This window comes from Geotrypetes seraphini, chromosome 9 (genome assembly GCF_902459505.1).
Source record: "Geotrypetes seraphini chromosome 9, aGeoSer1.1, whole genome shotgun sequence".
Classification (NCBI taxonomy): domain Eukaryota; kingdom Metazoa; phylum Chordata; class Amphibia; order Gymnophiona; family Dermophiidae; genus Geotrypetes; species Geotrypetes seraphini.
In genome coordinates this window covers 121,132,109-121,155,413 of record NC_047092.1, presented here as the reverse complement: position 1 = coordinate 121,155,413, position 23,305 = coordinate 121,132,109, and the positions used below count along the sequence as shown (strand labels likewise).

The window sequence follows — 23,305 nt, the reverse complement described above, 5'->3', positions numbered from 1 at the left end:
AGCCAAACGACTGATGCACTAACATCTCTTGGCTATTTAGCATCGGGTTTTACTGATCATAAAACCCGATTGCTCTAGAACTGTCGGTAACTGTGTACTGACAGGTCTGCCTGCGCTTTTTTTTTTCCAATGGCACAGATATTTTGCGAGTATTACACAAGCAAAATATCTGTCCCATTAAAAAAATGAAAAAAGTCCCCTGCCGCAACGCCAGTGTCATCTTTAAGTTATGAGGCAGGAGGGCCTGGAGGGGGAGTGGGTAGCCTTCCTGCCTTTTTCACAAGGGGAGGGAGTGGGCCCCCTTTGTGGCAGGAGAATGTGGGCATCCCTCCTGCATTTTTTTCGGGTGGGGGAGGAAGTTCCTTCAATGGCAGGAGGGAGCGAGCATCCCTCTTGCTATTTTGCCGCGGGTCAGGGGGTGGTGGACAGCGGCTCGGGGTGCTGGTGAAGGGTGGGAGGCCATGGTGTCGGGGTTGGAGGTTAATGGGACAGGATGTGTGTGTTAACTTGTGCATATCTGTTCCATTAAAAAAATACAGAAGCTCTAACAGCAATGACAGGAGGCTGCTTTCCCTGTCACTACTGTTAGGTTCTGCGTATTTGTCAATCGCTCACTGAGCAATTAAATCGGTGCATTTGCGTGCAAATCATTTGCATGAAAACTTGATAGTGCATTGATTGCTGTTGGAGAATCAGCCAGAGAATCGGCCAACAGTAATCGAGTTGCTATCTTTAGTGCATCTAGCCCACAGAGCATTAGAAATGGCTTTATTACCCTTCCAAGACTGATACATTTCAATAATTTTTTTGCTCATGTCTTCTGGAATATCCTTTGATGGAGGCATTGCATTTTTGAAGAAACTTTATTGTGACAACTTCACTCTCATGGAGATATTGTTCAATATATAGTGAGGTTTAGATTGAACAGGGCTGATCACAATCAAGCCAGAAGAGATGCTATAAGAAGACTTCCACATACAGAGGGATCTTCACTGATAAGACTTTGCTGGGGAATTGCTTACAAACTTGGGAAAAGAGAATTTGAAAGCAAAACAGATAAGCTCAGGAACTTATTTTATTTAAAGTACTTTGCTCACTTAGAAAGAGAGTTTTAGGGATTGATTTTTTTTCTTATCATAGGAAGTATCTATTGGTGTACATGGGCTAACATTTCAAGGGGCTATTTTAAAAAGGCTATAGTATCAGAATAAAGCACAGCTAATAGGCACAGGCAGCTTCAATTTAGACTTAGGGCTCCTTTTACAAAGCTGCGTTAGGGCATTAACGCGCGGAATAGCGCGCGCTACATTGCTGCTCGCACTAGATGCTAACGCCAGAATTGAGCTGGTGTTGGTTCTAGCCACGTAGCTTGCGGTGTAGCGCACGGTAATATCCTGCATGCACTAAAAATGCTAGCGCACCTTAGTAAAAGGAGCCCTTAAATTCTGATGAATCAGGGAAACTCAAACAAATCTCTATAACTTTTCAAGATTTCAGATATGAACATTTAATTATCAGGGAAAAGTCTGCAAGCACAGGCCCTCATTTGCTAAGGTACATTAATGTATAGATGTGCCTTAATATGATTTTGCATATATTACCAAAAATAATGCAATTCCTATTATTATCAATGAGGCCACTATGGGGCCGATATTCAAACTGTGGAAGACAGTTGCCTAACTCCCGCAGTCAGCTCTGACCTTGGATATTTAATGCTGGGGAGTTTCTGAGAACCGGTATTGAAAATTTGGTTTCACGTTTTGCAGTAGCAACTTAGCCACTTAAGCAAATATTCAGGGCTAACCAAGTGCTTAGAGGTCAAAGACAGGCCTGTTATTTTGCCCGATATAGTTGGTTAGTGGTTAGCTGTTAACTGAGATATTCAGTGGGAAATAGCCAGTTACCTCCTGATGAATATTTGATTAGGATCCAATATGTTATTTAATCAACCAGAAGCTGTTCCTGGCTAATTAGTTTTGAATATCAGGGGGTATGTATGTCATTTGAATTCATGTAGTCTAAAGTGCAACTCAGTAAATGAACACTGCTATCTAGGGACGAAGAATATCAACTGTATCTGAATGTACTTTTTCTTGAGACACTAATGAAAAGGTTTACTCTAAACTCACAATAAAAATTACCATATTTTTCGGTCCATAAGACGCACCTACGTGTAGAGGAGGAAAAACCAAGAAAAAAAAAATTTGGTTCAAAATTTTTTTTTCTTGGTTTGTCCTCTTCTACATGTAGGTGTGTCTGGTGCGTTTGGTGCTGGGAAGCCTGAAGCAGCCCACAGGCCCCCCCATACCCTTTTTTAACTGGCGGTGGTCCAGCGCGATCTCTTGCTGGATGGCTGCCTTTCTCATTGCAGAGCAGCGCAGGAGTGCGAGCTTTGCGCTTCCTGCTTGGTCTCGCACCGCTCTGTGATTCACCACCAGTTAAAAAAACAGGTACCAGGTGCGGGGGGGGGGGGGTGCATCTTATGGAGCAAAAAATATGGTAACTTCTGATATTTAAACTTCATAGCCATTGTTTAAAATTATACCCAGATATTGGCACACACAGAACATTTGTACATAGATAAGCCAGCAAAGGTTATCCAGAAATTGCCAATATGCAACACTAGTACTTGGATAACTTTTTGGTTTAAGGGAGTGGCCAAGATGGCGGCGCTAACCTGTCAGCATTAAGAACATTCTCCTCACTGTGGAAATTTTCCTGCATACAAAAAGGAAGGGTAGTGTGAGGGTGCCTACCGCCTCAACCACCTCGCCTGACCTTGTTCAGCGTACATTGGAGCATCACCTGCCAGCAGTTTGCTTTGAAACGGGCGATTTGACTCCCGCTGCAAGACCAAGTGGAGAAGGCGCGTTCTTGCTGGGACAGGAAACCTCGCTCTCACCCGCACCGGATGTCCCGCCTCCCTGCCCTGCTGAAGCAGCTGCCCTGGAAGTGGAAGGAAGAGGAGCCGAGGGTGTACCCAATCCAATCACGGTGGAAGGATTCATGGCAGATGAGCTTCTGCTGATGCTACCACCTTTGGTTGGGAGGGACAGGGCAAGCAGGACATATGAGACATATGAGAACCCGGCAGAGGACCAACGAAGCAACCTCCAATTTACTCTGAACACCTGAAGTTAAGCACAAAAAATGTTCTGGAACACCTTTTTTCCCCAAATGCTATCACCTTTGGTTAACTGGGAGCCAAGCGTTGAAAAATTACTCAAAGAAAAAAAAAAGTATATATAAACATAGAATACCTTACCTTATCCCGTGGCCACAGGTTGGACGGGCGGATTTTGAAAGGACAGAACTCTACACCCTTTACAATGGACAATTACCTTGCGTCTATCCCACATCGGCTCTACCTCAGTGGGGAAGGGGAGCAACGCAAAACAAGCCCGTGCAGTAAAAGGACAAAACAGTAGGGCGAGCTCAGCCTCTTCTATTTCGCCAAGTTCACAGCGAAGTCCCCCTCCCCTCTCCTCTCCCCACTTGCCTCTTATCTCTGCACAGTTCCCGTCCCCAGACGGCCACAATTATTCGCGAGTGCTTGTGGTGGTGGATGAGCCACAGGTACAGCATCTGCACGCTCAGCTGCAAGTTGCTCAGCTCTGAGTGCTTCTTCTCAAGTGCTGCCTCGGAGAAGGCCAACATCCCCAGATAGCGGAGCTATAAACAATGGCTGAAAAATACTGGTTGAGGACATTTGCCGATATCCACTACCTTTGCCGCCATAACCACTAGCACGACCACAGCCAGACAATGGTCCCAAGCACCCACAGCCCCCACTCCCTCCAGCGCGCATACATGATGCCTCCAAAGCGATTTAAAACAGGTTGGTGTGGGGAGGGGGGTTTGTGGTATTCTCTCCATAAGATGCACCCTTATTTCCACCCACTTTTTTGGGGGGAAAAAGTGCGTCTTATGGAGCAAAAAACACGGTACTTCTCATTTATTCTGGCCTTAATTCCCTCTATTAGTATTGTTGTGGACACAGGAAGGATATACAGTTACTCCACTTTTCATTTTGTTAAGCATGATAATATATAAACTTTATTATGCTGTATTTCTCTCACAAGAAGTTTTATTTTCTTGTATATGTTGTTGAAAATTATAAATAAATAATTTTTTTTAAAAAACTTTTTGGTTTGGTCAGGAAAGCTACAGAGAGGCCACCAGAAGTTATTTGAATAATGCCAATATTCAGCACCGGTATCTGGATAATTATCTGTTAAGTTAGAACAGTTATTTTGCACCAAATATCAGTGGTACCCAAAAAATTTCCAGTTATGTCCTTAGACTGCCCCAGCACAACTCCCAGAGTGAGGGGCACTTATCTGGATATGAGCTGCTACCTGACTAAATGCTGCTGAAAACTGGGGACAAAATATCTCCTTTCCCAACAGTTAATATTTGACAATAGCTGCTTTTGGTAGCTATTTACCAAGTGAGGCCCAAATCATCAAAAGCAAACTGACCCCAATATTAGAAACAATACACAAAGGAGATTATATACTGTAAACCAACACCGGTCAATCCACTCAAATAAATTAGCCTTCAGACCCTCAAAAATGCCACCATCCACTCCATTTTAGTTTCAAAAGGGGTTGGATTTACACATTATATACTCACCGGGTCACTTATAATCTATTGTGAAGATAGAACTTTGCTCTGACTATTTTGCCAATAATCTTATGAATAAGATTATTGGCAAAATAGTCAGAGATTATTGGCAAAATAGTCAGAGCAAAGTTCTATCTTCACAATAGATTACAAGTGACCCAGTGAGGATATAATGTGTAAATCCAACCCTTTTTGAAACTAAAATGGAGTGGATGGTGGCATTTCTGAGGGTCTGAAGACTAATTTATTTGAGTGGATTGACCGGTGTTGGTTTACAGTATACCATCTCCTTTGTGTATTGAACTGATATTATCCTCTCAAAAACATTTATTTATTATCCTTCCATCAACATATTCCCAATATTAGAAAGGCATACATGCATGACAGGAAAAAGGGGAAGATGCATCTGCATCAAGAGAACCTATGTAGCAAATTCTATTTCCTAGCTGTTTGGTGCGCTTACTGCTCAGTAAAGTCAGAAGCATCCAAAGTGGGCTCCAGGAGGAGAGCAGGAAGGTTCTATGGCTATTATAATGACTCCCAATTCAATTTAACTTTAGTGCAGCAAGGGTTGCTGCTCTCCCACTCATGGAAAAGTTTTATCTTTCTAGTAAGTGGAAACCAGCACTGCTTTAATAAATTTCTTTTGTTAATAATGACCAATTAGCTTCTGAAGAGGCTTTTGCTATAAAACCTCAAAGTAAAACATGGGTTAAGATTATGGCATGCACAGGAGCCCACTCTTTCAAAATTTCAAAATTCAAAATATAGGTCAGCCAATGTGGCAAGTTTCCTCTACTAACCCTCCTTTCTTATAGTTTGAGTGAATAATCTTACCTCTGTCCCTCCTGAAGTAAAGATGATATCTTCTGGTCTTCCTCCCACCATCATAGCTACATTCAACCGTGCAGCATCTATGAGCTGTTTTGCCTTCTGACCTGAAGGAGAACAACAGACTATCTGTACTGTAGTTCCCATATTAGTCTATATGAAAGTGTGCCCTTATGTTTTTGGCAATACCATTTTATTGGACCAACAAGATATTTTTTACTAGCTTTTGAGAGCTCTGCTCCCTTCTTACTACTACTTACCATTTCTAGAGCATTACTAGACATACGCAGCACTGTACATCAGTAAATGATGGCAGAAAAACAGTCCATCCAGTCTGCCCAATAAAGTGTCCACAGCCTCACCCACCACTCTATGGAGGCTCGGGTCACCCATGTTTAAATGCTGGTTGAAGTCACCACTACGCAGACAATGATAGAGATGATATATGGTCAGTGGCTTAGTAAGGGGTGGGTGGGAGATGGACTGCCCTGGGCATTATATTCATGGGGAGGGGGAGCCAGCGCCTCTCCTCATCTCTGTCGCACTAGGCGTATCTCTTTAAATGTTCACTGCCAAGAGAAGTCTCTTCTACTTGCTGCTCGTGCCAGCCTCAGCTCCCTTCTGATATCACTTCCTAGTTGTGGGACAAGGAAGCGACGTCAAAAAGGAGCTGAGGCCGGCGTAAGCAGCAGGTGGAAGATGCTACTCACGTTGGTAAACATTTCAAGAGGGTGTGGGGGAAGCACTCAAGTAAAGGAAAGAGTGGGAGAAGTGGTCAAGTGACAGGGAATAGTGGGGGGGGGGGGGCGCACAGAGTGGGAATGCCAGGTACCATCACCCTGGGTGCTAACCTCCCTTGCTACACCACTGTATGTGGTGTATTGCTGACAGTATTCAACTTTCCAGTCAAGATTCCTTCTCCTCCCTCCAAAGCTGCACAGTTCCCCCACTCTCAGTATGTGACAAAATGATCAACAAACTGGAGTTCTCAAAACGTCACCTGTCTTTCGCAACTTGCAAAATACAGATCATACAAGTTTGTCCGGCATCAAACTCCTTTCTTCCATGCTGGATTTGGCCAGTCTTATTTGTCTTTCGCCACATGTGGGACACAGACTGTACAAGTCTGTCTGGCATCGGGCTCTGTTCCTCCATTACGTCAGGGCAAAATGATATTGGAATGGCATTACAATACGTGGATGCTGCTGAACATATTTTACCACTTTGAACTCGCATCCTTTTACAATGTTTTGTAACTCTGAAAACTAGCACTAGCACACTACAGTTTGGCTCCAGCTGTCATCATCCTCCTTCCATTCTACCCAAAAATGCCATTAACACTCCAAAAGATCAATTCTCTTGCACTATAGCAATATCAACCCACCTAACATTGAAGAATAAGTTTGAAGAAGTCCTCTAGAGATATAGAAATTGCTCAGATTTTAGGACTTATGTTTCTGCTGAAAAACATAAGAAAATATATGTACTCATTCCTTTGGCTTGGCCAACAGTTTAGGTTGAATTTCACCACTACCTATAGCTCCAAGGTCCACTTAGAGGGAAAAAAGTCCAGTGTGGAGGCTAGTCTGGATTCATAGTGACTCATAATTAAAACAAACCCTGTTATGCCATATTCTTTCTTCTTCAATCCATCTCCCCTCCTAACCACACTCTTGCTCAAATTTGGATATCCCTAATACAACCCCCATCCCAGCACACCTCTCCCACCAATCATCCAGTGACATCTCTGGTATAAAGGAGGTGATCTCCACAGACCTCAGTCTCAAACGTCCAAGTCAAGAAATCCCAGAACATCCTGAAGAAGGTTTTTGTTTAAGCCAGTAATAGGGTAATAAGACCCCCCCAGAAAAATCTTAAAGTGTCTTAAGCCCCCTGGATCTACCAGATTACCTCGGACTGCACAGGCTTACATCTACCATTTGCTTTGTTAACAAAATATGACTGTCTATGAACTGCACAGGACAGTTATAGGCTCACTCAGAAGTTTTCAGTCTCCATTTATTGATAGAAGTGCATAACCCCAAGTGCCAGAGGGGCATTAAGGAATGGCTTGTTTCATCGCAAATGTAACTACTTCTCTGCAGGGTTAAGGTATACAACACTGAAGCCATGGGATCCATGAGAAAGCAGGAATGGGATAATCTGAAAACGGCAACAGTTACTACTATTACTATTTATCACTTCTATAATGCTGAAAGGTAAATGTAGCGCTGTACATTTTTAAAATTTAATAGACAATTCCTGCTCAGAAGAGCTTACAATCTAACTCGGAGAGACATACATGACATATAGGATTGGGGATGTAGAACACAAGGTGAGAGGAGTTAGGAGTTGAAAGCAGTCTTGAAGAGGTGAGCTTTTAACTTTTAACAGTTTTGTAAAAGGGGCCAATATTTTGGCTCCTCATTCATGTCCACTTTTTCCATCAACGCATGATATATGTGCCCATTGTTACTGTGCAGCACCAAAGCAGTCTTGTTCCTCCAAAGAGGAGAGAGGATATGTTTCTCAATTCTCTCCACAAGTCATCATTTTATTTTCTGCCATTTTGGCAAGTTTACATATTTTCCCCTTGCTGTGGTTCTTAATGGTTTTTCCTTCATGAGATCAGGCATCCTCTTTCCTTTAGTTTCTCTTAATTTTTTGGCACTTTTAGAAGTTTTTGTTCTGCAGCTCATCAGGCCCTCTTAAGCATCAAACAAGCTGGTTGGGCAAATTCCTTTTTTCAATCATCAGTCATTTGATTTTGCTTTGGCTATTGTTCCTAAACATGTCTCAGAAAACTCTCAGAGGTTTTAAAGTCCATCAAGCCCAGTATCCTTTCTTCAACAGTGGCTAACCCAGGTCCGGTAAATCCCAAGTAGTAAAACAGATTTTATGCTGCTTATTTTAGGAATAAGCACTGGATTTCTCCAAGCCATCTAAATAATGGCCTATGGACTTTTTTCTAGGAAATTATCTAAACTTTTTTTAAACCCTGCTAAACTAACTGATTTCACCACATTTCTCTGGCAACGAACTCCAGAGTTTAATTACATGTTGTGTGAAGAAATATTTTTTCTGGTTTGTTTTAAATCTACTATTTAGTAGCTTCAGCGCATTGCCCCCCTAGTCCTAGTATTTTTGGAAAGCGTAAACAAGTGACTCACATCACCAAAATCCAACTCTTCCTCTCCAAGCACACTACCAAAACTACCATGCCCTCATCGCATCACGCTTAGACTACTGCAACCCTCAGGTCTTCTGGCTCAGCCATCTTTTCCCCCTCCAATTCATCCAGAATTCGGTTGCATTACTCATTCTGTGAAAGCCACTATACTTACATTAGCCCTCTCCTAAAGACACTTCACTGGCTTCCCATCCATTTCCGAATACAATTCAAACTCCTCTTACTTACCTACAAATTCATTCACTCAGCTGCCCCCCCCCCAACTCTCTCTCCTCACTTATCTCCCCTTATGCACTCCCCCCACTCAGCTGGTAAGTCCCTCCTATCAGTGCCATTCTCCTCTGCCAACTCCAGACACTGTCCCTTCTAGCTTGCTGTGCCGTATGCTTGGAACAAACTGCCTGAATCCCTATGAGGGGTTACAACCCTAATAGTTGTATGACTCTGAAAGGCTGAGTGAGGGCAAAGAGGGAATGGATGTAATGTTTCATATGGAAATCTTGTATGCACATCAACCCACAGTGGGTAAACCTTTTCTAGACAGACTAAATGGGCCATTTTGGTTTTTATCTGCTGTCATTTACTGTGTTAAAACAACATGCTTGGTATCAGAAGATTATGGGGACTCAAGGACATTTGAGAAACACAAATGTGGGACTAGATTTGCATTTGTATTAAGAGGTTGCAGTGGACAAAACAATACTGAAGACAAATAAACAATCTGCAACCTCTTGAAACAAATAGATTACAAGACACCAAACATGGTTTGAACGTCATTCTTTAATGCAGTAACAAAAATGATTGATCAGAAATGTACAACCCAATGCTAAGCTGGTTGTTAATAAGGCTTTAGACAATATGCTATACAAAAGACCAGTAAACAAGCTAGATTGTATGGAAGCAGGATAAAAATATTGTAAACTGGATGAGAAATTAGTTGGATGGCAAGACACACAAAGTGATTGTCAATACAGTACACTCTGGTGACAATGGAATACCCTACGTGCAGTGAGTTGGCTTCCATATCCAAAGTGGTCTTTTTATCCAAAGTGATAGAAAACCAGTAGGGAGGCAATGAGGTGGACTGGAAAGGTCAAATCAGTCCTTATCTACTGTAATTTACTTGAGAGTCAATATTCAGCCGGCGATCAGCATTTCTTTAAATGCAAACCACTTCCAGATAAACTGGACCTAGGTTATTCACTACTAGGCTATATCCAGGCACCAACATTTACTATCCAGGTTGTCGCAGACCCGGAAGTTATGCAAATGCCAGCCAATATTCAATGCCAGAACCAACTAAACAGGCAAAGATATGACTGTGATTCCATTCCCTTTAGTCTTCTGATATCCAGACTCTCCTTATTTCTTATTTACTACATAAGTACTGGTTTACATTTCCTTTAGGATTCCAATGTTAAATAAGTCAATTAATAATTTTGCATTTTAACCCACCAAAAAGTTTATTCAGCATAACATACAATCCGATACTCAAATGTATATGATTTTTAGAAATCTGGGGTTGCGTTTTTCCCAAGACCTGCCTCTGCTGTAGATCATACCTGCAACATATGAGCTGCTGGGGTTTCCCCATGCCTCATGCATGGCCTCTGTCACAGCCTGAATCACATCTGGCATCAGTGGAGTAGTTGCATTGTAGTCCATATAGACCTTTCTGCAGAGAAAAATTCAGCACTGAAAAAAAGAACAGGCAGGCCCAAACCAGAGACCAGGAGGAATAGTAAGAGTACCAGAATGAAAAAGAAACCAAGCAAAGAAAGCATAAGTAAAGGAAAGGGATGCTAAATTCAGAGAGGAGACCGCAGATGAAAGAGGTTTGATTTCATTATATCATATACTCTTACACTTTCATTATGAATAACATACTAATATGACATGATAAAGAATTTGAAAAGGAGAAGTTAAAGCAGCATTTTATCTTAGCCAACTTAAGTCAATTAGGGTGAAACATCCTCCACAAGTACATGACAATTTTTTAATTTTTTTAGAATCTCATTAAACCTGCCTTTCAGGGATATATGTGTATATTGAGCATGTTTAGTAGAAAAGCATTTTATGAATTTTAAAACTAATACATCAAATATTATTAAATTAAAATTAAAATCTGTCAAGATCCAACATATTTTTACCTGTAGAAACTTGGATAATAAACTATTTGAAATCTGAAGGGAAGTAGTGGTTCTGAACCAGGGCAAAGTCCGAACACAGGTCAGGTCAGCACACTGATTTTAGGCCTTGTGTGAGGATCTGAGGCCCTGTGGAAGTATGGATCCTTTCTCATTCCCTGCCACGTCAACATTCTAAAAGCAAGGAAAATGTTTGTACCTTGCTGAGACATTCCCCCCTCCCTTCTTGTCACATATTAACCTGACACACATTTACCCTTATTCCTTATCTTGTTTAACTATTCCTTATATGGGCAACAATTAGACCCTACCTACATGCAAAAGCAGGCCCTGAGTTTAAGGCTAATCCCGAGAGGCTTAAGGAGCATGCATTATAACCTTTGGACTGTCACATACTATAATAAGATTTTAGACATATCAGAAGTGTACACAATGGGAATCACTTTATTGTAACTGTTATGATGTATTCATATGTCACGTGAGATAGTAGCTTTGAGAACCACATGAGATATGTAAACAAATGAGTTACCTTGCTATAATCATCACTGTAAATGCATGATAAAATTGTAACCTTGCAGAGCAATAGCTAAGTAATTAAAGGAGCTAAGATTCTCAATAAAAAGGAGAGAGACCATCCATTTAGGTCGCCTCATCCGACTCTGATCCTTGTGTGTGAAGTCTCATTCCTACAAAATCTTACCAAATGCTAAACGGATCTGGTTAATTTTCAACTATTTGATATTTTTAGCTAGATAAAACAACAAATATTTAATCAGGACATTTCTTTTAGGAATTTATCCAAGTCTTTTTAAAACCCTGCTAAGCTAACTGGCGATTAATTCCAGAGTTTATTTACACATTGTGTGAAGAAATATTTTCTCTGGGTTGTTTTAAATCTACTACCTAGTAGCTTCATCATATGCCCACTAGTCCTAGTATTTTTGGAAAGAATAAACAAGTGATTCACATCTACTCTTTCCACTCCACTCATTTTATAGACCTCTATCAAATCGCCTCTGAGCCGAATCTTCACCAAGCTGAAGAGACCTAGCCACTTTAGCTTTTCCTCATAGAGAAGGTGTCCCAGAACTGCACACAATATTCAAGTTGCAGCCATAACATAGAGCGATACTAGGGCATTATAACATTTTCATCTTTGTTTTCCTTTCTTGATAATTCCTAACATTCTATTTGCTTTCTTAGGCACCACCATACACTGAGCTGAGGGTTTCAACATATCCTCAACAATAACACCTAGATCCTTTTTCTGGGTACCTAACATGGAACCCTGTATCACGTAGCTATAATTCGGATTCCTCTTTCCCACATGCATCACTTTACAATTTCTCACCTTAAACGTCATCTGCCATTTTGATGCCTAGTCTTTCAGTCCATTGGCAATCTCTCAACTCTTGCACACGTAAATTTAAATAGTTTCAACTGCACTGCAAGTTTCATAACTTATGTTAAGTAACAGGTGTCAGTGCAGGTCTCCTTAGGCTCTGCCAAACATGCGTGAGAAAATCACACTGTTTCTGGGCATTCCTGCCCCCCCAGAATCTTGCAGCACTCTGTGGGACCTTTTCCAATCACCTGTGCATCTTTTGCGTGTGAATGTTTTTAATTTTAAAGGTAGGAAAGGGATGAGGGAAGGTCAGGAGGTGAGGAAATGACCTTCCCTCATCCCTTTCCTACCTTTAAAATTAAAAACATTGGTGGCACAGTGGTTTTACAGGCATCAGCACTCACCCAAATCCTCCATTTTCCCCTGATGTCGCCCATATGTGATGATGTAATTTCTGTGGATCCGGAAACACACTGGATTCGTATCACTTTCTAACAAAGCTCCTGACTGAACTCTGACACTGTCTCTGAGGACACCAGCCCAGATTGTGCAACCAAGGTTACCAAAAAAAAAAAAAAAAAAGCCTATCATGGCAGCCATCACCCATTCCAGGTAGTGTCATGGGTATAGAGTAGGGGTGTCAAAGTCCCTCCTCGAGGGCCGCAATCCAGTTGGGTTTTCAGGATTTCCCCAATGAATATGCATGAGATCTATTTGCATGCACTGCTTTCATTGTATGCTAATATCTCATGTATATTCATTGAGGAAATCCTGAAAACCTGACTGGATTGTGGCCCTTGAGGAGGGACTTTGACACTCCTGGTATAGAGGGTAGAGACGCCGACTCGTTCACTATTGTTCCCAGAGGAAGGTGACGGAGTCACCGAAACTTGGATCCTAGTTGGGACTTTGTTTGGTTTAGCATTTTAAGGATTAGTCAGTTTTTTGTTACAAACTGTTAATAAAAGACATTGTGACCACAGGTTGGATTTGACATCTCCAGTGCCTTTTTTTGTTTGGTTTCCATGGATATAGAGGGTGTCATGTGGACTATGCACAGTTGATGAATATCTGAACAACTGGATACAGGGATGAGAGAAGATTAGCTTCAGACTTCGGGTAAGAATAATGCCAAGCAACTTTTAGTGTAAGAATTTCATTCCTATTGTTCAGTACCTGGTTGCACTCTATGAAGTGTAAGTAGCAGTGACTTTGTGCTGCCATTTATTGCTTCTATTATGCATCTGCTCAGTCTCTTCTCCATTGTCTTCAGTGTTCCTACATATTTTGAGCTCATCATGGGAGTAATCTCCCTGTATGTCAAATAAGTCATTGCATTCAGACCTTGCTAGCTTCTTTGGTCCTCCATGATGACATACACTTTTACTAGCTTCTCAGGGTGTACACTTTGATATACCTTGATTAGATATTTCTAATCTAATCTAGTCTTTGATTTATATACCGGGTCATCTCCCAGTTGAGCTCAACTCGGTTTACAAGTAATTAAAGACCAGCAAAAAAAGCGAACAAGAGCATAGGAGAAAATAAGTGTTGTAGAGCAATCAATTCATTTAATCTTTAGGTAAACTGTTCAAGTATTGTGTAAATAATAAGGTTTTTAGGACTTTACAAAATTGTTGTAAATGATCTATCAATATGACAGAATCAGGAAGCCCATTTCACATTTATACCAATTTATAAGCAAATGATTGACTGAGTTTCCCGACCAATTTAATTCCTCTGAAGGAGTGGTGTTGAACTGTGATGTTCTCCATTAACTTCAATGTACAGTATTTAGGATTAACTTCAAGCACTGCTACCTTTTCTTCATCACTCTCCCTGTCAAACTTCAAAATAAGGTTTCCACCAAGTTAACATTCACAGCTCAGAGTGTACAGCAATGACATGTTTGTCATTGTTACTCTGTGCACATGACAGTTGCTTTACAGCAGGGGTGCCCACACTTTTTGGGCTTGCGAGCTACTTTTAAAATGACCAAGTCAAAATGATCTACCAACAATAAAATAAAAAAAAAAAACACAACGCACACTGTACGCATAGAAAATGTTAATTATCATTCCTATTCCAGAGTTTTTCAAAGAGGTCAAAGCAGATGACTCTATGCACTGTTACCTCAGTAACAACCATACAAAAATAGACAAATATACCTCCCTCCCTTTTTACTAAACCACGATAGCAGTTTTTAGAGCGCAGGGAGCTGCGCTGAATGCCCAGCGCTGCTTTCGACGCTCATAGGCTCCCTGCGCTAAAAAACTCTATTGTGGTTTAGTAAAAGGGGACCTTAGTGTAAAATATAGACAGCAGATATAAATTCAGACACATTTTGATCACTAAATTTAAAATAAAATCATTTTTCCTACCTTGTCTGGTGATTTCATGAGTCTCTGGTTGCACTTTCTTCTTCTGACTGTGCATCCAATCTTTCTTCCCTTCTTTTAGCCTGTATGCTTCCTCTCCTCCAGACCTCGTTCTCTCCCCCAACTTTTCCTTCCTCTCTCCCTGCCCTTTCTTTCTCTCTGCCTCCCTTTCTTTTTTTTCTGTTTCTCTTCTTTCCTTCTGTCTCCCTGCCTGGCCTTTTTCTTTCTTTCTTCCTGCCCTTCCTCAAGCCACTGCCACTGCCATCAGGGACCAGGACCCAAACTGCCACCAATAACAGGCCCGAAAGCCGAGGACGCCCCAAGCTCTCCCTGCTTCGGCCGACCAGCATTCCTCTCCCCGACGTCAATTCTGCCGTCGGGGAGAGGAAGGCTGATCGGCCCAAGATCGCGATCCACCTATTGGGGGAAATGCTGCCGGGTCCTGCCTTCGCGGAAACAGAAAGTAGGCAGGACCCGGCAGCAAGAAGGACAAATGCTTCACTAACCTGTCTCCCACCTTAGCCCGTAGCGAACGCTTGCTTCAGGGCTCTCAACATGTGCGTGCCAGCTTCCCTTCTCTCTCCCCCCCCCCCCCCCGACATAACTTCCGGTTTCGGAGGGAAGAGAAGGGAAACCGGCATGCACATGTTGAGAGCCCTGAAGCAAGCGTTCGCTACGGGCTGAAATCTCCAAGCCGGTTTTTTTTTTTAATGTTCAGCAGCGGCGGAAGCAGCAGATGACAGCTGGGCGGACCGCCCAGCTAAAAGGCCCTAGAGAGGAGAGGAAGGCTGATCGGCCCGGTAGATCAGGACGGCAACACGAGTCTATCACGCGATCGACTCGCGTTGCCTTCCTGAGCTACTGGTCGATCGCGATCGACGTGTTGGGCACCCCTGCTTTACAGTCTCTAGCAAAGTGGCTTGATGATGAATATCATTTGTAACAAATTTTATACCTTTTGAGCAAATCTGTGTGTTCTGTCAAAGTTTTATCCCTAAACCCACAGCATTTCTTTGAAGGGGGAGGGTTTTTCTGCAAAGAGAACTGCCTTTCTTCAGTCTTCCACCTTGCTTGTAGTAGGAGAAAGATTAGAAGATGAAGGTGCTGTGGGCTACACTTCTGTCTTAAACACAGATAAAGATTTTGTGTGTGTGTGTTTAGTTGGCCTTTTATGGTTTCATTTTAATTACATTTTGCATATTTCTGTAACTATTCTTTTGTATTGAAATAGAATATGTTTTCAATGACAGAATGTGGAAAATATGCAAAGTTGGGAAGACTTTTGCAAAGTACTGCACACAGCCAATTCCTGAATTCTGACAATCTTATGCTAGTCTAACCCTCTGAAAAACAAAAGTATTTCACCGGTCCAGAGTGTTCCTCTCTTCGCCCTTAGTCCCCTTCATAGTCTTTAAGGCGAGTCCGTCTTCCATCTTACAGATCCCTGAAAAAGCAAATTGCACCAAATCAACCTTCCATCAGAAAGATACTTGAACAGGATGAGCAAAAATGGCCCTCTATAATGGTGTAAAAATGCTGAATTCTCATTCAATGAGAAAGATGCCTTCCCCAGTCTGTAGAAATGCACATATTCCAGTAGTGGGCCACCACTCAGTTCCAATAGGCCCAACATCTTGCATGTAACAATACCTGTATATCTCCCATGATACAACTTACCTGAGAATTAATTTTTTTTTGTCTTAGCTCACTCTTTTTCCTTGGTAGCTTCAGGCAAGTTACATTCAGATACAGGAGGATATTTCTCTGTCTCCAAAGGTTCACTATTTAAGTCCTTTTACTAAAGATTAGCTTGTGCTGATGGAGGAGGATGTGGCTATCATGGTTGCGTGACCAGTGTCGGGAGCAGCTGGAGACTTTGGCTGCATTTTTTGTTTCTTCTTACACATGAATCTTGGGCTTATTGATTTAAAGAAGACTGTATAAAGAGTTCATTAGGGCAAAAGAAAAATTCATTATTTTTATTTATAAATATGATATCTATTGTCCTATTTTTCCCTCTCCTTAAATATTTCTTGTCCCAGTGTTCTCCCCAGCACTTTTCAGCCGGGCGCAATGCCCAGCAAATTTAGATGCCCACCCGGCTGTCATCTGCCGAATCCTGCTGCCACCACTGCTTAACGCGCAGCCTGAAGAGCCGCCGAAAGACCCGCCGGACTTTAAACAAAAAAAAAACCCCAGCAAGCGACTCGAACCCGGCTTCCCTCCGAAACCGGAAGTTACGTCGGGGGGGGGGGTAGAGAAGAGAAGCCGGCACGGACCATTAGAGCCCCGGAGCATGCGGGAGATAGGCCAGCCATGGAGGGAAGCTTACTTGCTCTTGCTTACTTCAGGCCTTTCTCGCTGCCGGGTCCTGCCTACTTTCTGTTTCCGCGAAGGCAGGACCCGGCAACGAGAAAGGCCCGAAATAAGCAAAAGCAACAAGTTGTAAGCTTCCCTCTGTCGCTACCCTTTGGGAGATAGGTCAGCGACCAAGGGAAACTTGCAACTTGCCTTTGTCTGTAGCGAATCTGCCGGGTGTGTGAGACGGGGTGGGGGGGGAATGGGAGGAGAAATGCTGCTGTACCCAATTAGAGGGGGAGGGGGAAGAGAAATGCTGGTGCTTCTGCTGTACCCAATTGAGGGGTTAAGAGAAATGCTGATGATGCTGCTGCTGTACCCAATAGGGGGAGGGGGAAGAGTCATGCTGCTGCACCCAATTAGGGGGGAGGGGGAAGAGAAATGCTGCTTCTGCTATACCCAATTGGGGGGGAAGAGAAATGCTGATGATACTGCTGTACCCAATGGGGGGAGGGGGAAGAGAAATACTGCTGCACCCAATTGGGGAGAGAGAGGGAAGGAGGGAGAAGGAAGATCAGGAAAAGGAGGAAAGAGATGCAAAGACCATGGGAGGGAGGGAAAAGAGATACCATACCATGGAGTGGAAGAGAGAGATGTCAGGGCATATGGGGGGGGGGGGGAAGCAGGGCCAGATTAAAGGATAGGCCCAGTAGGCACAGGCCTAGGGCCCGAAATGGTCAGGGGGGCCGCCAGTGCTGTGCTTTGGGGCCTCACCCTTGCTGGATTTGCTGGCAGCAGCAGCAGCCTCAACATCATCCCAGGCGCCCCCCAACCCGATCCGACCCTCCTATCTCTCCCTCCTTCCCTCATCAGTGACGTGCCAGAGGGAATCACGGCAGGAAAAAGCAGCCTGCTTAGAGTAGAGCAGTGCTGTTTAGAGTCTCGTGATGGGAGGGAGGGAGAGATAGGAGGGTCATGGGGGGGAGAGTAGCAGTCTGCCCCGGGTGCTCGGCCTGGCGTCATGAACTTCGGCTAGCAACAGCATTTACAATTCACTGCTGTTGCCAGCTTCAGGCCTTCCTCTCTGCCGGGTCCTGCCTACTTCTGTTTCCATGAAGGCAGGACCCGACAGAGAAGAAGGCCCGAAGCTGGCAACAGCAGCGAATTGTGAATGCTAGTTCATGACGCCAGGTCTTGGGAGACAGAAGGAGGAAAGGGAGCAGAGGAGGAGAGACTTGCTGCACCCAACTGGAGGGAGAAAGAAGATGAGGGAGGGAATGAAACGAGATGCCAGGGTTTGGAGGGAAGGGAGGGAGGAAGAGATGCCAGGGCATGGAGGGAAGGAGGAAAGTATACCAGACCAAGGGAAAATGAAGGGGGAAAGGAAGGAGGATATGTCAGAGCATGGAGGGGGAGGGAGAGATGGAAGAAAAGGAAAGGAGTGAGATGCCAGAGAATCAGGGAAGGGAAGATACCAGACTGTGGGGTGTGAAGGAAAGAAAGGAGAAGAGAGAGATGCCAGAGCATAGGGGACGGGGTGGTGACAGAGAGAGAAAAATGGAGAGGTGGCAGAGCTGAAATCAATCATGTACAAAGGAGAAGAGAAGGGGCACAGGATAGACAGTTTATTGAAGGAGCATAAAAAGAGGGAAGATGCCATATGGAACGGGGAGAGGGCGGACAGTGGATGGAAGGGGCTGATGCTGCATGGAAGACAGAGCAAACAGATGCTGGCTAGAAAGAAGAGTGAAGACAAGATGATTAAAGCAGAAACGACAAAAGGTAGAAAAAATTTTTTTGTTGCTTTACGTAGAATCAAGTAGTATTTATAAATAGGAAATGGAAATAAGGCAGTTTTTTGGGGACTAAACCCCTTTCCTCAGGTCAGGACAGGATACTATAACAGCAGGGGTGGCCAAATGGTCGAGCGCGATCAACCAGTAGATCACAAAGGCAATGTGAGTAGATCGCGTTGCCTTGGCAATCTTTTTTTTCCTGCCTCCCTGAGCCAGGCCAGGCACGTAGAAGCACTGGACTCACAAGACTTCACTTCCGACGTCAATTCTGACGTCAGAGAGGAAGTTCTGGGCCAGCCAATCGCTGCCTGGCTGGCCTGAAACTTCCTCTCCGACATTAGAATTGACATCAGAGGTGAAGTCTTGTGAGTCCGGCGCTTGTACATTCCTGGCCTGGCTCGTGGAAGCAGGGAGAAATTGGCATGGTGGCTTAGGGGGTAGGGAAAGAATCGGGGAAGTGGAGAAATTGGCGCAATGGCTTGGGGGGGGCAGGGGGAGAGAGAAAGAAAGAGAGACAGAAAGAAAAGGGGAGGGGCAGAAAGAAAAAAATATTGGATTTATAGTCAGAAGAAGGAAGTGCAAACACAGACTCATGAAATCACCAGACAAAAAGGTAGGAAAAATGATTTTATTTTCAGTTTAGTGATCAAAATGTCTGTTTAGAGAATTTATATCTGCTGTCTATATTTTGCACTATGGCCCCCTTTTACTAAACCGCAATAGCGGTTTTTAGTGCAGGGAGCCTATGAGCATCGAGAGCAGCACAGGGCATTCACAGTGCATCTCCCTGCTCTAAAAACCGCTATTGCGATTTAGTATAAAAGGAGGGGGTATAATTGTCTATTTTTGTATAGTTGTTCCTGAGGTGACATTGCATATAATTGTCTGCCTTGACCTCTTTGAAAACCCGCAGAATATAAATGATAATTAACATTTTCTCTGCGTACAGTGTGCTTTGTGTTTTTTTTTAAAATTTTATTGTTGGTAGATTATTTTGACTTGGTCATTTTAAAAGTAGCTCGCAAGCCCAAAAAGTGTGGGCACCCCTGCTGTAGAGCCATTTCTTGTATGACTGGATGAGCTATATTTATCTTTTTTTTTAGTTGTTTAAATTCATGCAGAAATAAATGGCTAGATTGAACCTAATGTCCCTTTTTTTAACCTCTATACCATTTGAAAAAGGGCAAATACTTCTTAAATTTAGTAAAAATATTCTGGCACAAGTGTCAAACCTTAAAAAAGGAAGTCATATTGAGCATTGGAAAATAATAATAATAATTAACTAATAAAAATAGTACACATTTAGGGCTCCTTTTACTAAGTTACAATAGTGGTTTTAGCATGCGCTTAGCGCGCGTAGGAATTGCCACGCGCGCTAGATGCTAATGCCAGCATTGAGCTGGTGTTAGTTTTCCCACGTAGCGCAGGGGTTTGCGCGCACTAAAAATGCTAGCGCACCTTAGTAAATGAGGGGGTTAATTTTCCCCACCACCAAATTTCCTCATCCTGCCCCACCCGGCTACTTTTTCATGCCACCCGGCTGGAAAAAATTTCAGGGGAGAACACTGTTGTCCACCCTGCTTTATTTGTAAAGCCAAGAGAGAGATACATCTGACGAAAGCACAAGTGGAAGAGCAAATGGTTAGAAATATAAAAAAGGGAAACAAAAATATTTTCAGATATATTAGTAAAAGGAGGAAGACAAAACATGGAATTATGAGACTGAAAAAAGGTACATGGGGATGCCAAGAAAGAATCTGCGACGGGAGAGAATTCTAATATGTAACCTTCAGGAACTATAATGAGGACCCCCTGGTCTGACGTAACTTTGGCCCATTCTGCCAGTAATGAGGACGGCCTCCCCCTATCCGCCTGGCAGAAGGGGCCAATACCCCTTCATTGTGCAGAACATGAGGTCTAGGGACGATCTGAAAGTGAGGAAGAAGGCTTGGAAGGCAATAGGATTGCTTCTGCGAAAACCTGGACTTAGCACTGTATATCACGTTATAGGAAGCCCTATATGCTGACTTCCCTGGGCTATACATCCTGGTATCCCAAAAACGCGGCCTAGATCAGTGTTCTTCAACCTTTTTACACCTGTGGACCGGCAGAAATAAAAGAATTATTTTGTGGACCGGCAAACTACTAAGACCGAAATAAAACACATTTCCGCCCCCGTCTCTGCAAGCTCGGTCCCCACAAACTATCTGATCCCATCTGCACAAGCCTCAGTTATGATTTTATATTGAACGTATTTTATTAAAGTATAAAAAGAAACAATATTCTGTACAATTGTCATTTTATAAATATAAATATTCAGAGCAAGGACCAACAAAACCCCTGTCTCCCCTCCCCTTCACATATATCCCCTCTACTATCAAGAAAACTAAACAAGCCAAATTATTACAGAATGCTACACAGAAATATCATGCTAAAAGAATACTGCAGTCACACATGATAGGAATAGTGTTAGGCTTTGCAGTCCCCAGTTATGTCTCTAGCAGGATATATATTTCAAATATGATATATTGTAATGACAAAACAGAAATAAAATGATTTTTTTCTACCTTTTGTGGTCTCTGCTTTCATCTTCTTTCTACTCTTCCTTCCAGCGTCTGCCCATTCCATCCACTGTCTGGCCTCTCCCCCTTCCATATGTATCTGACTTCTTTCTATGCCCCTCTCCCCTTTCCATCCAGCCTATGCCTCCTCTCTCCTTTTTACATCATTCAATCCAGCTTCACTGCTTTCTTCATTTTTATCTCTCCTACACCAGATCTAGCATCTTTATCCCTCTCTCATTTCTCTGCTGACCCCCTTTCCAGAATCAATCTCTCTCTACTTTCTCATTCCTGTCTCTCCCCTTTCCCTCCTCTAATCTCCCTGCCAGCTGTTTCCTTCCTTTTTTCCTTCTCCCTTCCCTCCTCCCCCCTATCCAACAGTAGCTCTCTTCTCATCCCTTTCCCTCTTCCCCTCCCAGCAGCATCTCTCTTTCTACCTCCCTCCAGGTGCAGTAGCAGCTCTCCCTTTATCCATCAGCTTCCCAGCCTCCAACAGTGGCTTCCTCTCCTTCCAGCAGCTCTCAGTACCCGTCCGTTGCCACCTCTGAGGAAAGGGGAAGTTGCCGAAGTGAATCACTGCCCTGGTAAGTACAGAGCTGCTAGGAGAGGAGACAGCCACTGTTGAAAGCTCCCCTTGATCTTACTCCTGCTGTGCCCTGCACATTCGCGACCCCCCCAAGCCGGCAAAAACAGCTTTGCACCACAGGCCCTGTCGCCCAAGACGAGCCGGAGGCCCCTACACGCCGCATCCTGCACATGGGCAGACTCTCAGCACAGACGCTGCTGATGGCCCCAATCCACACGTTGACCCCCCTCGCGCACGCTGACCATCTCCCTTCTACCTGCACCTTCCCCAGGGCCCTCTTCGGTGACTCGGCAGGGGCAGTGGTCAAGACATGCTGCCGACGTCGGGCATTCCCTCTCTGAGTCCCGCCTATTTTGTTTCAACTTCCTGTTGAGTCTCCGCATAGGCGAGACTCACCGAGGGAATGCCCGACGTCGGCAGCCTGTCTTGATCGCCCGAAGCTGGGAGGAACAGAACATTTCCGCGAACACCACCGGGGCAGGAAATTTAACGGTGTCCATCTCGCCGGCCCTGCGCGGATCGGCAGGAATTTTCTGTGAACCGACACCGGTCCGCGGACCGGCGGTTGAAGAACTGTGGCCTAGATGATGGTGACTGAGGCAAAATTCTTGGCTCATCTTCCAGTAACCTCTGAGACTTAGGGCTCCCTTTAAGAAGGCGCGTTAGCGGTTTAACCCACGTAATAGCGCACGCAAAACCACCGGATGCGCCAGCCGCTACCGCCTCCTCTTGAGCAGGCGGTAGTTTTTCGGCCAGCGCGGGGGTTAGCACGTGATGAAAAGTCACGCGTGTTAAACCCGCTAGCGCGGTTTCGTAAAAGAAGGCCCTTAGAGTCCCCGAAATCCTTTACCAATCTATCCAGGTCCTCTCCAAATAATAAACGGCCCTTAAAAGGAAGCCGCACCAAGCGCAATTTGGAGGCAGCGTCCACCACCCAATGTCGCAGTCACAAGTGCCATCTGGATATCACAGAGAGAGCCATCTGCTTTGCTGAGGCCCTAACCATATCGTATAAGGCAGTGTTCTTCAACCTTTTTACACCTATGGACTGGTGGAAATAAAATAATTATTTTGTGGATCGGCAAACTACTAGGACTGAAATTTAAAAACCCCTTTTCTGCGAGCTCGGTCTCCGCAAACCATCTGATCCCAACCGCACAAGCCTCAGTTATGATTTTATATTGAATGTATTTTATTAAAGTATAAAAAGAAACAATATTCTGTACAATTGTCATTTTATAAATACAAATAATTCAGAGCAAGGATCAACAAAACCCCTGTCTCCCCTCCCCTTCACATATATCTCCTCTACCATCAAGAAAACTGAATAAGCCAAATTATTATAGAATGCTACACCGAAATATCTTTGCTAACAGAATACTGCAGTCACACATGACAGGAATAGTGTTAGAGGAATGCAACTAGGGCAACTGCCCCCTGTTTCAGAGAGAACCCTAAGCCAGCTGGAAGCTAAAGAAGCTCTGCCTGGGTTTTGCAGTCCCCAGTTATGTCTAACACCAGTCTAACAGGATATATATTTCAAATCT

At 43.6% G+C, this 23,305-nt stretch overlaps 1 protein-coding gene across 4 annotated transcripts in view; it reads right to left on the bottom strand.

Annotated features, from left to right (window-relative positions):
* The window catches only part of SCLY (selenocysteine lyase), a 131,772-nt gene that overhangs the window by 82,530 nt on the left and 25,937 nt on the right, over positions 1 to 23,305 (bottom strand). For 3 of the 4 annotated variants that reach the window (XM_033957526.1, XM_033957523.1, XM_033957524.1), the window contains exons 2-4: positions 15,883 to 15,961; positions 10,210 to 10,322; positions 5,464 to 5,564 (exon numbers count right to left, since the gene is read on the bottom strand). In XM_033957526.1, the coding sequence (XP_033813417.1) occupies positions 5,464 to 5,564; positions 10,210 to 10,322; positions 15,883 to 15,950 (282 nt within the window). In that variant the 5' untranslated portion in view covers positions 15,951 to 15,961. The remainder of the gene's footprint in view (positions 1 to 5,463; positions 5,565 to 10,209; positions 10,323 to 15,882; positions 15,962 to 23,305) is intronic. The other variant, XM_033957525.1, reaches the window with a different exon arrangement.